The sequence below is a fragment of the Umbelopsis ramanniana genome (genome assembly GCF_025399195.1).
Source record: "Umbelopsis ramanniana AG unplaced genomic scaffold K450scaffold_4, whole genome shotgun sequence".
Lineage (NCBI taxonomy): Eukaryota > Fungi > Mucoromycota > Umbelopsidomycetes > Umbelopsidales > Umbelopsidaceae > Umbelopsis > Umbelopsis ramanniana.
Genome location: NW_026252090.1, coordinates 634,488 through 650,117, shown reverse-complemented (window position 1 = coordinate 650,117; position 15,630 = coordinate 634,488). Strand labels below are relative to the sequence as shown.

Here is a 15,630-nt window from a genome sequence, read left to right as displayed (position 1 = left end):
TGTCCGTGGACAACAAATTTTAGAGACCATGTTCGCCTAGTACGGAAAAGTAACCACATCTGAGGACGAATGGAGCCACACTACAGTTGTGTTAGGAACGACACGCAACTGTTAGTTGGCGGAATGAGGACGAGGATGTGGTGGCCTCCCTCCCAAACAAAAGAAAGATCACAAAAAATTAAGTTAGAAGTTGACCCTCCCAGGCCACAAAGGCGAACATGCTGGCGTGGCATAGAGATCTGGGATACATTAGATAGAAAATTTTTATTATTTATATGACTGAGAATAAAAGCGTGGCTCTAGAGCCTATAACCACATCCTCGTCCTCATTCCGCCAACTAACAGTATATAGAGCAAAAGGAACGCGTCGCAAACATTACGTGCAAACTAATAGTGCATGAATCAAACGAGTCGTCACTAGATGTTAATATAGCAAGTAAAGATGTGGCTGTTGATTTACAAGAGCCTTCTTTAAGCAGTTTCAACTATACGAGCACGAAGAAAAAGACAATTATCAGTAAAGAGGCTTTAAAAATGCTAGAAACATAAAATTAAACCAGTTAGACAAATTAAAAAGCAAAATGTTGATTAGCAGTTGTGAAATGAGCTAAAATCGTCAGCCGCATGATACCCACTCCAGCCCTATCCTGGTGAACATCAAATCGGCTAGCAGCATAGCAGAAATTAGGAAGCTCTGCATGAGCACAAAACCAAAGTTACTTTAATGAATGAAAACAGGAAAATGTGTCGCCACTGTGATTGCTCGTAACTTTCTCGGAGGCTCAAAAATGCACAAAAAACATTTGAAAATATACGCTGAGCGTTGGTCAAAAAATTGATATAATATGCCTACAAGATACCTCTGCTGTTCACAACACACTTCTTACTATGAAGATAAAAAATTCATTTGGCCTACCCTTTCAAAGAACTGCTCCGCAGTTCATACTAAATTTACATTCATAATCAGCCTCAATTCTAGGTATTCGACTATCATTAAAATCACACACTTCCAAGGGCCGCTGCATCACTGCAACTGTTGAAGATGCAAAACTGCATTTACTACAAGACTTCATTTGGTTACGAATTTTTGGTCCACTCTCTAATTCTACCTCTCTAACAGCCTCTGTCTTTGATATTTTGTTTCAATTTCTATATCCGTATTTCACTGAATACAAAAAAAAACCATGTGTCCGTATTTCTGTTCTCTTTGTGATTTAATTTGATCGGCTTACACCGACTACCTAAAGTTCTCTCAAATGAATACACTTGCTCTGTAAGTGTAAATTAAAACCCGAATACAAAAACAAGAAGAAAAACCATAGCGCAGACTGTCCAGTTACAGAAACATTATTGATGCTGACTGAACAACATCGACGCGTTAATGCAGCATTAATGAGATACGATATAGTATGAAATCAGGTTAAATGTACATTAGTTTTACTCTTGTCATGGTTATCTATCATTATATTCTAAAAAAATCGGTCATAATAGGCTCTTGAATGCAGTATGCCGATCATCCCGCTGCTTGAAGCCGCTTTATGTCTTCTGGACTAAGTTGTAATAACATTGATAGTACGGGTATAAGCTGTGTCTGTTTTAATACGAGTTAGAGGTAAAATTTCATAATTTCTAACGACAAAAGGTAAAATACGTACTCTTGCCTGCTTATTTTCCATGAAACCAATCACTACGTGCTTCAAGTATTCCATATTCAGAGGCGCTTTTGCGCTAGATTGAATGTCATTGCTATCGGCATTCATTACCTTGTTCCGCGTAGATAGATCCTCTCGTATTCCATACGTGCCTGGTGGCAATGCAACTTTTGTAATTGGAGACACGGATCTAGAAGACGATGGCGAGGCCGCTACTTGCGAAATTGGAGTCGCTCGTGTCACTTTTTTAATTTCCTCTTTCAGGGTCTGAGCACATTGCGAAATATATTAGTATTTACTGCTGTGTTGTTGTAGATGAATGCGTCATAGAAGACTCTTACTTTGTTCAAACTTTTCACATGCATTTCCTTCACCTTGCTTTCTTCCAGTTGCTTTTCAATATCTTCCTTTTCTTTGCGGATAGCAGCAGCCCAAGTTTTTAATTGATTCTACATGTGAATGATAAGGATCATGTACTGGCCGATTCTCATTTATCAGCAGTGGGCTTACCAGTTCCTCCATTAAATTTTCCACTTTGCTCGAGAGCGATTTCGAATCATCTTGCGCTTTGGTTAAGGCGGTTGCGAGTTCCTGTTTTTGACGTTGGGCAAATTCCACTTCATCCGTGCGCTGCGATGCTAGCTTAATCATTTCTTGCGATTGAGACATAGCAGAGTCCAAGTCATTTTTCAACTTGTCAATCTCAGCAATATCTTCTGCTGCTTTCTTTTCAAAATCGGTCTTCATTTGTTCCAATTTGTCCTTTTCAGCCTTCGCACTGCTTGATGCAGTTTCCAACTTCTGTTGCATTCCAGATATCTGGTCAGCATTACGTTGCACTAAGAGTTTCTCATTTTCCTGCAGACGTTCTCGTCGCGCCTCGCTATTAGACAACTGTTCGTCCAGTGCCGCTATTTTGTCGTTGAGCTCATCCAGTTGTCGTTCACTCTCTCTCACTTTCATTACGAGGTCTTCAACATGACTCTGTGAACTTTCGTATTCAGCTTGCTTTAGCTGTAATTCGTCTCGCAACTCCATCTGTGCTTCGTTCGCTTCTTTTCTCTCTCTCAGTAAATTCGTTATTTCCGATTGCTGTTGGGTAATTCTTGAAGCTTGCGTTGCAACTTCTGAATCTCTCTCTGCTAATCTTCTCGTAGCCTGAGCTAGATCTTCCTTGGTATCTGACATTGCTGTCTTGAACAAACTGAGTTCCTCTGCTGCCTCAGCCTTTTCCTTTTCCAGTTTGAGAATTTGCTTCTTTGTCTTGCTTAAAACCGCTATATACTTTTTCCCTCTTTCCTCTGACTCTGCTTGTGATTTTTTCAATTCCGAAAGGTCGCCCTGTAAGCTGTGAAGTTCTGTGTCTTTATGGGCAACTTGCGCCGATAGTTCTTCAATTTTGGTTTTCATTTCAGAATCTTCCTTGGCCTGAGTTGCTCTCGCACTATCATCAGATATCGCAGTTTTGTATTGATTGTTTTCTTCGCGTAAGGCTATCATTTCCGCCTTAAGATCCTGAATAGTTGAAAGCCGTTGTTCAGCCAATCCTTCTGAATCCTTGACTTGGCCGCTAGATGATTGTTCCATGTCTCGATACCGATTATTAAGCTCCTCGTTGGCAGATCGAGTGGTATTAAGCTCATCTTGCAATTTCAATACTTGCGCTTGCATCTTAGACAAGTCCGACCTAAGGTTGGAGTTCTCCTTTTCTAATGTTACTTTACTTTCGAGATTAACGCTCTCAGTGTCAAGCTGTGTTGTCGAATCTGCTCTGCTGTTGATATTGTCATTTGTCTTGCTAACATTACTGACGATGGTATTCGGTGATGTGCTAACCGAGTTTTGCTCAATCTTGGTGATGTCTTTCAGTTGCTTGTTTTCGTTGGTGAGTTCCTGAATTTTGGCAACTAGCCCTCTCATGACGTCTTTTTCCTTTTGCGATTCTTTCTCTTTTTCCAGCTTGAGAGCATTCAGCTCATTCTGAAGTGTTTCAAGTTCTTCGACTGAAGCTGACATCCTGCGCAAATATGCCCTTCTTGAGTATGCTTTGAGAATGCGATAAAACTTTAAAAAAGAAAAAGCTTATAGTTTTGTACCATTAAATAAATGTCAAATGCGATGGAGCGGAGTGTGACATCACTCTGCACGCGATGCGAACGAGGTCCACGAAACGAACAAAGAAGTTCCGTACACGCTGAACCTGCAATAAATACACTATGGTAAACTAAAGTGCATCTTCATAACTATACTCAAGCATTTATTGAAAAGCCTTCCAAATAGGACTTTAGTGACGAATTTCCAACCATTCCAACCCGATATGCTTTCGACGAGGATTCCAGTGACGAAGATTTAGCCGAGGTTGTTGACAAGTTAGATCTCGATACTATAAAAGTCAAACTTGTTAAAGAAGATTCTATGAATAGCTGCACAATTTTCTATGGAACATATGGCCCGGGTGAAGTCTTTCTTAAAGCATCCTATTCTACTGGAACGAAAGTGGGAAGCATTCAATTGAAAGACAAGGTATTCAGTTGTGTTTGCTACCACTTAATATACACGCTTGCTAACCTTTGACCGAAGATTATAGCATCTATATTTGCGAGCTCCAATAGTAGTACCGATCTTGCTATCATCAGTGAGGAGAAAATACCGGATGAAATGGTGTTCGCTGCGACCGTTGCTCTTTTCCAACAACTTCCTTGTAAAGAGTAAGGCATCACAATTAAATGTATCGCATATTGCAGAGAAGTAACCAAGGTTATCGTCAGAGTGATACTTTTTGACTCGTATCTAGCTTCCAACTACATCACATTTAATCGACAGGAGCGCGAAACCGTTCCAATTGTGAAATATTTAAGGTCCTCTCTTGGCAGGAAGGTAAAAGCACTCCATGCCTTGACATACATAAACTCTATCATTGGTCCTGGTTTGCTGATTATTATTTTTTGTTACTCGTAGTCATCCCAGCTTGATATGCTTAGTGCACCGAACCTAACAACCGGAATATCTGCTGCCATATTGACATATGTAAGCTCCGTATTTAAATGAGAGGTTTTGTGTAAAGCCACTCACTAATCAATACCTGCCGGAAGTGTGAGCTGCACCAATTACCTTGCGTAGCATTATTTACATTGCAAGAATCGTCACTAGGAAAAGCATTGATAACAGATGAAACAACGGCTGCCTTCGCGACTGCATTAGAAGATCTCGATGTGACCTGCCCGTCATTAGATTATGACAACCTTCAAAGTATTTTACGAAGCAGAAAGTTCGGCAAAGACAGTGGTAGAATTGATGCGGATCATCACCGCATGTATACATAATTTTACATATTAGTTATCGTAAGCAGTGCAACACAGCCAGAAACGACAACATAGGTTTTATAATTTTGCATTGAATGAATATACAAATGAAATCAAAACCCTCCTTCGAATTACAAGAGATCTATAAAATGTTATAATCCGCCTTCGCGTCTTGATCAGCGAGATTGCAGATTGGCCTAGGTGTTCGTTTTTAGACCGCTAAAAGATCACCAAAGTTTCTAAGGAATACGATTGCTCCAGTGAATACAGTCAACGACAAAGCAATGTTGATGTTTCCTTGTCGCTTTTCGGGAGCAAAGAGTTCTGACTTGATGGCTGCGATGAAGCCTTCTCCTTCTTGGCTCTGTTGCAATTGTCGTTTTTCGTAGTCCATTTTGAGTGAGAAAAGGCTGCCGCTAACTGAAAATCGAGCGTGAATGACATCTGTGCAAACAAATGTGACTGACTTTATTTGTTGACATCATCGGTTTTAACCAGAAATTCGCCTGCGATCTGTGAGCCTAAGCAATTTGGCAAGCTGAAGTCCTTGTCAAGCTGATTCTATCAATAGTTTATATATATGCTTATGTGAGAATTAAAAAATATTACTGCATAGAAAGGAACGGTTGACAAATGCGATTTTCAGCTTTAATTCTAGGGCGAGGGATACTTTATTCGCAAATGTTTTTCTATGGGTACATCGGCCGACAATTGAATAGGAACAGGGAATTATTTACAACAAAAGTATGTTTCTGTATTACGAGACTGAATAGCGATAATCCTGACGATACCTTAGCAATCTAAGGAGATGCAAGTTTACTGCGATGTTTAATCTCTTGATAGCAGTGTCGGCATACGTGATGCATAAGTTTTGCGTTCCCACATGCAGGGCAGCTGGTTATATTCTCGGCTTGCTTCAGTCCTTTGTTTGAAGCTCTCATGCGCTTTTTAGAATGAGAAGTTTTCTTCTTTGGGACAGCCCAAAGGATGGGACCTAGCCAGGCAGGTACCTGAAAAGTATTTTGCCGAATCGCAGTACCAAGGGTGTTTGCAAATAGAGGTCTGAACAACAGATTCAGACGAGGAACGCTGGCGGTTTGCAACGATCGCATTACTGCTGCCATTGTTGGTGATGTTTCTTTGACAGGCAAAAGATGCTCCACAGCAAATTTTGGTCAAAGCCACCGTGAGTCAGAATTTGAGCTAAGCTGTGACTTGCAAACTTCTCCCTACTGAGCAATTCCTTCGGCACTGCACGTCCAGTATTGTTTACTTGCAACTATCACCTGTAAAGCTAAACTAATAGCATCTGTAGGCTAAGTACTAGTGCTTAAAAGATACAAGTGATGAGTACGTCAAACGTATGTAATTGACTATATTTGTTCGCTTGGCTGACATCTTGAAACCTTTTGAAATGCGCATATTTTATAAAACTAACATTGCTATACTTGGGCTTTGCAGCAATCGCACGAAATGAGCCAGCACGGTTCCAAAGCATCCGCTTCGACATCAGAAGGTAAGCGAAAAAATCAGAAAACAAGCAGGAAAGCGGTTTATAAACGATATAATACTTTAGGACAATCGAGCGGTTCTCCTGCACTGGGTCACCCTCAATCTGGTGCCCGAAAGTCGCTGAAAGACATGACCAAAGCAGAAAGGAGAGCATTACAGGAGCAAAAAGTCTTGGAAAAGCAAGATCGAAAGGCGGCTGGCCTACCCTCCTCTGCCAAAAAGGCGTCGGAACAGGAGGCGCACAGAAAGGTTGCTTCACCTAAAATTGGATCAACTGCCAATACCCCACAGTCACCTGCTCCCGATGCTGAAAAACAAGCAAAAAAGCAACAGAAAAGATTGAATGAAGTTCCTTGGTTATCCCACTTGGATCCGCCCAAGAAGCCAAATACTGCCAGCAACACCAACAAAGACTTGCACCCAGCCGTTCTTGCTCTTGGCCTTCGATTTGCAGAGCATAAAATGGTTGGTTCAAATGCGAGATGCGTAGCAATGCTGATGACTTTTGCAAAGGTATAGCGCAGTACTTATTACAGTGTCATTCCTCATATATGGGACTGAGTGTGCTAACCTAATGTTAACCAGATTATACAAGACCACAAGCCGCCTTCTGATGCGTCATTCTCCAGACATATCCAGAAATATTTGGATCCACACATCGCCTATTTATTAAGCGTGCGCCCAATGTCCCTCAGCATGCGAGAGTGTATCCGTTGGCTCAAAAAAGAGATTTCAGAAATTGTGGAAGAGGATCCACCACTGACTGACGAAAGTGTAAGTATCTACATCTCTGCACTCGTTAAGAGAAACGTAAACTCATGAAATTTTTCTAGGCTCGAAACCGCCTAGTAGAACGCATCGAATATTTCATTAAAGAACGAATAACAGTTGCTGATCGGCTAATCGTCGAAAATGGCATGCAAAAGATACAAAATGGCGATGTTATATTGACATATGCGAAGTCATCGGTTGTGGAGGCCTTGCTATTGGAAGCCAAGCGGAGTGGTTACGAATTTAGAGTTGTTGTTGTCGATAGCCGCCCAATGTTTGAAGGTAAGGTTCATCATGTTAACCAACTAATATCTGATTCACGTTACTCACAATTACGAAAAGGTAAACATTTGCTGAGACGCCTGGTATCTGCTGGAATAGATTGTACATATGTTCTTCTGTCCAGCATATATGTAGTTTTGAAGGATGTCACCAAAGTCATTCTTGGGGCGCATGCATTGCTCAACAACGGGGCAGTATATTCTCGAATCGGTACAGCAATGGTTGCCATGGCGGCCAGCGACAAACAAATTCCCGTCATGGTATGCTGTGAGACATACAAGTTCGTCAATCGAACGCAAGTAGATTCACTGGTGTTGAACGAAATGGGTAAATATTGTGTATGGTGATGACGAAGTTAGTCATGGAGTGCTCAAACCATTATTTGATTTCATAGGTAATCCCGACGAACTTGTTGTCAAGAAATCTAACGATGAAAATAGCTCCAATTCATTAACGAACTGGCGCGACGTACCAAATCTTCGACTTCTGAATTTGCATTACGATGTGACACCTTCCAAACACATTACACTTGTTGTTACTGAAGTCGGACTCATTCCCTGCACTTCTGCTCCTGTAATTTGGCGTGAATACAAGTAAGACTCAGTTATTCACTTTTTTTGTTTGGATCAATCAAGCTAAACTCTTTATTTTTTCAATTTTAAGTGAAGAGTTTCGAAAAGGCGTTCAGGCAAAATAGGAGATAAACTTGACTATTATAGAGATTCAGGATCTACTTCCTTTAAGTACCATAAATCTAATAAACGTACAGAAAGGCGATCTAATTGTTACTACTCATTAAGATTTGCCTGGGCGACAATCACCATTTTGGCGCTGATGTGCCTGACATTCGATATAAAGGATATATCTGAGATGCTCTACGGAAGCTGATATGAAGGTGCCAACAGAGGAACTGTCAGGTGTTGAAAACAGAGTATCGACATGTACGAAAGATGTATACAATCGTCTCCGAATAATCTTGTTGGAATTGTCGTTTTAGACTGAGAGGGCAAGATTCCATATTATCAAATGAAGCGCGGGGGTCAACCAATTAAAAGTGAAAGACAAAGGTTGGCTTGAGTTTATTGGAACACGGTTCAGATTCGTACAGAAATAATAGTGCATGAGAGTCTAATGGCATCGTCGAAGTCAGGTCAAATAGCTTAAAACGTCTAAAATCAATTCTAATGAATTAATCTGCATTGTACTTCAAGCCAATTTGACGTCTCCACTCATCCATAGCCTTGACTTGACCAATGCTATCCTCCCAAGTCATAAAGCGACACTCCTTTTGGCCAGCTAGAATGGCGTTAGAGACCTCCTCAGCTTCATAGACAAAGATACTTGTTCCCAGAGTGGCATAGTCCTCGATGGTAGTTGGTTCCTCGCCAGATTTCGTCAAAACAATAGTCGGTTTACCCATTTCAGGGACATCAGGTCTCCATGGACTGCTCAACCGTACAGTTCCTTCACTCCCAATTACCTCCGCTGTACAATCGCTATCAGCAAAAATACCGGTAAACAGTTGTGCTCCGATTTCATTGTTTGAGAAACTTAAACTTGCAATCGTCCATTCGTCAACATTGGTTGCGCTAAGTTTACCCGTAGCCTGTAGGCTGTCAGCATTGGAAAAGGGTAAGCCTCTGGCGGCACCTGCAACCAGCCTTGCAAGCGATAAAGGGTCTTTGACAACGAAACGTGGTAAATATGCTAGTTTAGGAGGAGAACGTTCAAAATCAAATATACTTACATCCGCCGATATCTAGTAGTGCCCCTCCGCCAAGTTCATTGTTCCAAACTCTTGACTCGGGACCATACGATGTGCCATTGTAGCTAAAATTTGCTCTAATGAGCTTTACATCTCCAATAAGACCTTGACTAATGATCTCGCAAAGCTTTTTTGTTTGAGGGTGGCACCTATACATATACCCTTCCATTAAGAAAACATTGTTGTCTTTGGCAGCATTAATGATCTGGACGGCTTCCTTTTCGTTCATTGCCATAGGTTTTTCAACTAGTAGGTGCTTTCCAGCTTTTGCACCCATCAAAGCCAACTCGCAATGATAAGGATGAGGTGTACATATATACACGGCATGCACTTTGGGGTCACTGAACAGATCATCGTATGTAGGGTGGCAGTGTTCTTCTGGTATTCCGTACGTAGTCCCAAACTTGACAGCGCTCTGCTTTGACCTGCTTCCGACGGCAACCAGCTTTGCCTCCTTAGCATGCTTTAAAGCACTTGCGAATGCATTCGCAATGTTACCAGTGCCAATAATGCCCCAATTGACAACCATCTGAAAAGCGTGGGTAAGTGTGAGTAACGGTTCAGAGCACTTTCAATAGGCTGCAGGTGAAATCAGAAAGCAGGCACAAAAATCTAGCATAATGTCACGTGGTATGTCATGACTGTTTGATCGAAGCGATCAAAAAATCACAGAGTATTGCGAACACTATGGGCAGCCAACATAAAAGAAAGCTCTCTGTGGATGACAGCATCGTTCAATCAACAAAGGATAAAAAAATCAATAGCGATCAATCCACGCCTATTTCTCCTTTGAAGGAACAAACCCCTACTGTTGTTCATAACGAGCAAGAGGTAGATGTCAAGCAGAAAAAGAACACTACTCCCATTCATAGAGGCAAATTCAAATCAAGATGGCTAAGCAAGCATTCAAGTCTTTTGAAGAGGTCAAGAAATGCACAAGGATTATTGGTAAAGTATTTAGTGCAATATTTCTCATTTGATGGTAAGCTAAAGTTCCGCCTTTAGATATCTTGCGTAGTTGGAAGCGAAACGAGGGCACTGGTAAGTGAATAAATATAATTTTCAACAAAAAAATTAGTAGAACCTAGCACAGCACCTAAACGTTATACTAGGGACAAGCACAACAATTTCTTTTGGAATATATTGCTAAGCTCTTTCCAAATCGGCAATCTACGTGGGAGCGGCTTGAAGATGATTTGGATGTAGACGAGTCATTCATTGATGAGAGCAACAGTGGCGACGAACAGGCAAAAAAAGAAAAAGGTGGTGACGAAGAAGGGAAGAAGGATAAAATGCTCGAAGCTGTCGATAGTGGATGCTCAGGGCTACTTTTCTTACGATTTCGTGTCGATGTTACGCCAACACATTTTATTCGAAAACTGATTGGTATGAACTAAGTACCTTGTCTTTGTGAAAGAAATCCCTCCTAACGGATAAAATTTTCAGAGCACTTGCTTAGCCTATCCTCAGAAGATCGAGAAAAGGTGATTTCGAAAACAAGTTATTGCAGTGTAAGTCTTTGCTTTTTACAAGCGTAGGATCAAATCCTTCGTTTCACTAATGACTGTATTTGCAGCGATGGATTCCAGTGGACTATATTTGCAATAGCTTTGAGGAAGATATATCGAAAACGTTTGAACAAGTCAAAAGTGATTACTTTGTCAATGAAGGCACCTTGCATTCAAAGATCGCAATAGTAAGCGAGATTCGGAACAATGAACGACTAAAGAGGCAGGACATCATAAAATGCATTGCACCTTCTCTTCCTCCGACTTTGACGTAAGTCATCTTCTTTAACAAAAGAAATAATGCATATGCGTTCTAATCATTGCATCTTAGGGTCGATTTGAAGTCGCCTGACATAGTGATTTTTGTTTCCATCTTCAAATCAGTCTGCAGTATGAGCATACTGCCAAAGTATTATGAACTCAAAAAGTACAACATACCATCAATATGCAAATAGATTCATTGGTCAGTAATGGCTGTGACACCATCACAAGATGGAATAGAAAATGATATTACAAAGAAAAAAGCAAAATAAAGCAGCAAGAGTTGTTAAATATGGATTTATGTACAACCAGCGTCAGCTATTAGAACACTGGATATCTAATTGAAGAAACGAAGAAGGAATGGCGAGCGAAATTATTTCGACATAGATTTGTGTAGCTCAGCTGTTTCATGAATGACTTGCCGAATTTTTTGGCGCTTGTCGTGCGCTTCTGTTGGTGCCCATTCTTGCTGCTGATCGCGCTTGCCCTGCAGCCAAAAATTAAACATCGTCATATCGTTCCTTCAATGCAATCGGAATCCACTTACAGATAACAATGTCAAGTATTTTCGCGGATCTGACAGGAAGACTTCAGCATAGTGAAGTAAATAAACACCACAATCACAGTAGTTCCGTTGCCGTGGCACCTTTCCATAACAACTCAGAGGCTTACAGCCTGCTCGGTCTAAATCTACGTTCATCCTTTCTTTCGCTTCGGCTGCTAGGTATTGTTGTAAGCATTGAAATGATTTAGGATGGCGGTTTCCTAAAGAGTCCAGCAAAAATATCCAAGGGCTAAAGCAAACGTTTGTGTTAATACTACCTAGACTAGGGCATAAGGCATAGTTATGTTTCTAACCTATTTGGTGAAGAGCCTGTGTCGTCTGGGCTATCACTAGATCGCAAATTGGGCCTCTTTACCGAGTCATAAACCGATTCAGAAGCTGGGGGAGATGTAGGTCGGATCTGGGTATCATTGGGCTTGTCCAGATCCATTGGTGATCGTGTGTGTTCGTTGCCAATCTGCTCCAGGTTTGGATTGCTATTGCAGGCATCAGCGGCAGTGTCTTTGGCAAGCAGTACCTCCTCCTTCACATCTTCAGATCCAATTACATCAGGTGGTATCATCTTTTTCAAATTGCATATTATAGCTAAGTACCAGTGCCAACTAAAGTCCTCGTTAGTACAGGTGTCCGACAGGTTTTTGGACGTTCTTAATACATACTTCTCGTTAATGGGAATAAAGACATAGCTTTTATCGAACAAGTTCATCTTTGCTGTCCATTTTTTGACACGGTCATATACAGTTTCCTCCTTCCTGTAAAATTTTGCTTTAGTACGTCATAGGCCATCAAAAGATTACTATCAAAGTGTGTACCTTGAGTTCCGGTTACGCTGAGTTAAGCGTTTATAAAAGAAGCTGTTAAAGATGTGGACTTGCTTTGCTAGTTCGGGATCGCGGTTATGAAGTTGGTCCAAAATCCTGCATATCATATCATTAGTAACAGGGAGCGGCACTATTGCAGCAATGATGCACATACCATTTCATGTAGAAATCAATTATGTTATCATTTAAAAATTCACCATCATCCAGTCGCGCTTCGTCAGCTTTTGATACAGTGATACCTCCGTAGCCAGTAAAGGGATAAACAAATAATCTGATACGTAATGAGAAATATATTAGCCAAGCAATGATTGCGATGTCAAAATCAATTATATAGTTACGTTTCATCAGCGCCAGTATTTTCAGGCAGTACAGCTTGAGATAAGGTCTCTTCTTTTGATGTATTATCCTCCGGCAAATTGGCTTCTTTATGAGCATCATGTGTTCGCTTGCTGAAAGACAACACGTTATTACTCCACTTGTTACATCGTATGTCAAGTTGTATACGTACTTTGTGAACAATGGAAGTCCTTCGCTAGCAACAATCTTCTCCCATTCAGCCTTCCTGTAAAGATCTGTAAGAATGCGTTCGGAAGACATGTATATCCTGAAACTCCTTCTTACTCAAATGGCGCAATGCAAAAGCTATCCAGTTTCAAGGATGTAAGAAATCGTGTAAATTCATTTGCTTCTATAATTGGTGAAAGTACAACAGTAATTCTGGTTTCATCTATTGATTGGAGGCATTATTAGCACTTATTTTATAGATAGGCTAATCAACAAGGACATACCTTCCAATTTCATATGTAATCCACTCGAATTTCCAGCGTAATACTAAGGACAGTTATGTATAAAGTTTGGAAAATCAGCTGTGGATCAAAAGAAAAGTCTTACCTCCAGTGTACGGATAGTACGGCGAGGTACATTTTTCTCAAATTTGTTTTCTTTGCTTTGAGATCTTAGAGCTATTTCATTGTTTTTGGTGATGAACATTTTCTGAACTTGGGAAGGCGAGCTTGGAACTCTTTTTCCGTCGCATACTATGTTGCTTAATGAAAGCGATGGTAAAACTGCTATATCGTTGTTAACAGTATCGCTCGTGGTATTGGATGCTGAAGCAGGTTGTCGCGACATGCTGCTTTGGTCTTGCTTCGATTCGATGCTTCGTACATCCCAACTTGATCGTCGTTTTTTGGACATTGAGATAGCAGATGGCCCAGCATCTGCTCCGTTTCTTCGCTTCTATGTACCAGGAAGTTAGTGGTTGTGAGTTTTTCGTTCAGCCTTCGTGAAGATTAAAGTAGAAATTACCATCCGACTAACAATAGAGTTGCGCCTCACTGGCATACTAGGCTTCTCAACTACATTTTTCTTCCCATAGGTGTGCAAATCCTTTTGTGCTGGACCAGTAAATTTAGAGTACGGCGAGTTTAGTTGACGATAATGATCTTTGGCTCAATCAGCATGGAGAAACTGCTTAGCCTCAAGGAAGCAAAACTTCCTATTGAATAAAGCGATATTGCTACATACCTGGTCGATCATCCTCATCACTAGATATCTCCACCATTGAGTTCCTTTTCGCCTTTCTTGTTTCGTTACTGTGGTTGCTTGTTTCATCCTATCTCAAAAGCATTAGCCAATTGCTCGAAAATCGAAAAAATATCCAAACATTCAAATCACATACCAACTTATTCGTCGTAATAGTATTTCGAGACATGGGAGCATCCGCATTTGTAACAGAAAGAGAGCTGATAGATGAGGTGATATTGTCTTTGGTGGGTCAAATGCCATACATCGGTTATTAATTATCAATTGTCAAAAGACTAACAAGCTAGGCCGCCAATTAACAGAGGTTTCATTACCAGCATGCTTGGAAGTTGACCCCACAATTTTGTTAAGGTTAGAAGGAAGAAGAGTGGTGCGGCTAGATTCAGGTAACAAAGGATGGAGTTGAGATCCGCTACTTATAGTTGCGGGTCGCTTTTGGCTCGCTGACGCTGTCTTGTTGGTCTACATGAATTGTGATTGAGTAATGAAGCGACAGGAATTATTTGAGAGTCGGTATTTAACTTACAGAGGGTAAATGGATAGGTGTTCCCTTCCTGACTTTCCGCCGATGCTCTATCAGTTTAAATTGCTTTCGCAGTGTTGTTGGTTGAAGTCTTGCGCCATTCTGCATTGCAATTGTGAGCTCACTGCAACCATTGTTTGTACACTTATCCTCTTCGGAGGAAATTCAAAGGCTAACTCACAGTGAAGGAATTGGTCGCAATGTGTATGACTTCGTCGTCCTCCGGATTCGCATCGGAATCCATTGGTTTAATTGCAGCGCGTAAGATTTGTCGACAATTGCGCAATTCTATGAGCGTTTGAAGGTCAACTTATCACAAGCGGGGTAAAAAAAAAAATTAGAATGGAAGAGACTACAGAGGCAATTTGTGAATATTTTGTAAAGCAGATCCATCTTCTTTCTTTATCTGCCAGCAATCACTTGTAGTAAGTTAAAAATGCTCTTGTTCTTGATGGACATTACTTTCTGCTTCAATTCACTTGAATAGAGATTTTGCAGTGTCTTTGATATCCAAGATATTGAATTTTATAGCAAATAAATATCGAATCAGAATTAAAATATGATGCTGTTCAAGAGTAGGAATTACGGATGGTTTTTATCTTCGCTGTACTCTCCATTTCTGGATTACATTGAGGATTTTGAGCACAGATCAAGGCTAGTATAGGAACAATGTTCTGACACTGATGATCAGTTAAATGATGGCATCTGTGAGTCGGTAGCTTTGGCTGTCAAGTATGGATCAGACATGCTATTGTCTTCTTCGTGCGATATTGTTTGCGGAAGACGCTGTACAGTACAGCAACCGTAGTGACTATAAAAATGCATTGGAATGGTATGTAGTTGTGCTTTGAAAGCCGCACACTGGATGGTAAAACTTATGAGAATCATCTCCCGTTGCTGTTAAATGTTATGGGAAACTCATACCGTAGCGTAGGTGGGTTTTACCAATATGTCGAGCACAACGCGTCAAATTGTCACTTTACACTTAAGTTGTCATGTTTGCCGTAGGAGCGACTTTAATGGCGGTAACCTTAGGAAACACCTGAAAACTCATGGTATGAACGAATTGATGCAGTGGCGAAGACCTTTTCATCTAATGAACTGCTTTTAGACATCATAATTG

General features: G+C 40.8%; 8 protein-coding genes across 8 annotated transcripts; 4 read left to right on the top strand and 4 right to left on the bottom strand.

Moving 5' to 3' along the window:
- The first annotated feature begins 19 nt into the window (after positions 1–19).
- Positions 20–350, top strand: K450DRAFT_222636 (uncharacterized protein). Its single transcript, XM_051585932.1, has one exon. It carries the CDS (start codon positions 70–72, stop codon positions 277–279), a length of 210 nt encoding a protein of 69 aa, XP_051448755.1. The 5' UTR covers positions 20–69; the 3' UTR covers positions 280–350.
- Positions 351–3,907: 3,557 nt separating this feature from the next.
- K450DRAFT_222625 (uncharacterized protein) lies at positions 3,908–5,070 on the top strand. Its single transcript, XM_051585931.1, has 5 exons — positions 3,908–4,175; positions 4,233–4,360; positions 4,421–4,529; positions 4,611–4,679; positions 4,745–5,070. The coding sequence occupies exons 1-5, from the start codon at positions 4,068–4,070 to the stop codon at positions 4,973–4,975; spliced, it is 645 nt and encodes a 214-aa protein (XP_051448754.1). The 5' UTR covers positions 3,908–4,067; the 3' UTR covers positions 4,976–5,070.
- K450DRAFT_222622 (uncharacterized protein) lies at positions 5,070–5,551 on the bottom strand. The gene has a single exon (XM_051585930.1). The coding sequence runs from the start codon at positions 5,346–5,348 to the stop codon at positions 5,166–5,168; it is 183 nt and encodes a 60-aa protein (XP_051448753.1). The 5' UTR covers positions 5,349–5,551; the 3' UTR covers positions 5,070–5,165.
- Positions 5,552–5,781: 230 nt separating this feature from the next.
- Positions 5,782–5,955, bottom strand: K450DRAFT_158788 (uncharacterized protein; the record flags this gene model as incomplete). The annotated part of the gene is made up of 1 exon (XM_051583993.1): positions 5,782–5,955. A coding segment is annotated over one exon (174 nt), but the record flags the coding sequence as incomplete, so codon positions are not given.
- Positions 5,956–5,991: 36 nt separating this feature from the next.
- Positions 5,992–8,395, top strand: K450DRAFT_222614 (uncharacterized protein). The gene is made up of 8 exons (XM_051585929.1): positions 5,992–6,140; positions 6,218–6,315; positions 6,416–6,979; positions 7,052–7,240; positions 7,300–7,519; positions 7,580–7,846; positions 7,914–8,112; positions 8,183–8,395. The coding sequence occupies exons 2-8, from the start codon at positions 6,301–6,303 to the stop codon at positions 8,214–8,216; spliced, it is 1,488 nt and encodes a 495-aa protein (XP_051448751.1). The 5' UTR covers positions 5,992–6,140; positions 6,218–6,300; the 3' UTR covers positions 8,217–8,395.
- Positions 8,396–8,708: 313 nt separating this feature from the next.
- Positions 8,709–9,813, bottom strand: K450DRAFT_268329 (uncharacterized protein; the record flags this gene model as incomplete). The annotated part of the gene is made up of 2 exons (XM_051592873.1): positions 8,709–9,199; positions 9,267–9,813. 2 exons carry the CDS (start codon positions 9,811–9,813, stop codon positions 8,709–8,711), a joined length of 1,038 nt encoding a protein of 345 aa, XP_051448750.1.
- Positions 9,814–9,961: 148 nt separating this feature from the next.
- K450DRAFT_222607 (uncharacterized protein) lies at positions 9,962–11,428 on the top strand. Its single transcript, XM_051585928.1, has 6 exons — positions 9,962–10,232; positions 10,290–10,325; positions 10,397–10,670; positions 10,731–10,795; positions 10,861–11,063; positions 11,124–11,428. Exons 1-6 carry the CDS (start codon positions 9,972–9,974, stop codon positions 11,245–11,247), a joined length of 963 nt encoding a protein of 320 aa, XP_051448749.1. The 5' UTR covers positions 9,962–9,971; the 3' UTR covers positions 11,248–11,428.
- On the bottom strand, positions 11,427–14,751 carry K450DRAFT_196016 (uncharacterized protein; the record flags this gene model as incomplete). Its single annotated transcript, XM_051584514.1, has 18 exons — positions 11,427–11,540; positions 11,601–11,641; positions 11,726–11,847; positions 11,912–12,220; positions 12,278–12,370; positions 12,431–12,535; positions 12,594–12,710; positions 12,778–12,888; positions 12,948–13,001; positions 13,061–13,166; positions 13,228–13,270; positions 13,331–13,678; positions 13,760–13,836; positions 13,967–14,054; positions 14,121–14,184; positions 14,265–14,446; positions 14,511–14,609; positions 14,689–14,751. The coding sequence occupies 18 exons, from the start codon at positions 14,749–14,751 to the stop codon at positions 11,427–11,429; spliced, it is 2,136 nt and encodes a 711-aa protein (XP_051448748.1).
- Between the last annotated feature and the right edge of the window lie 879 nt (positions 14,752–15,630).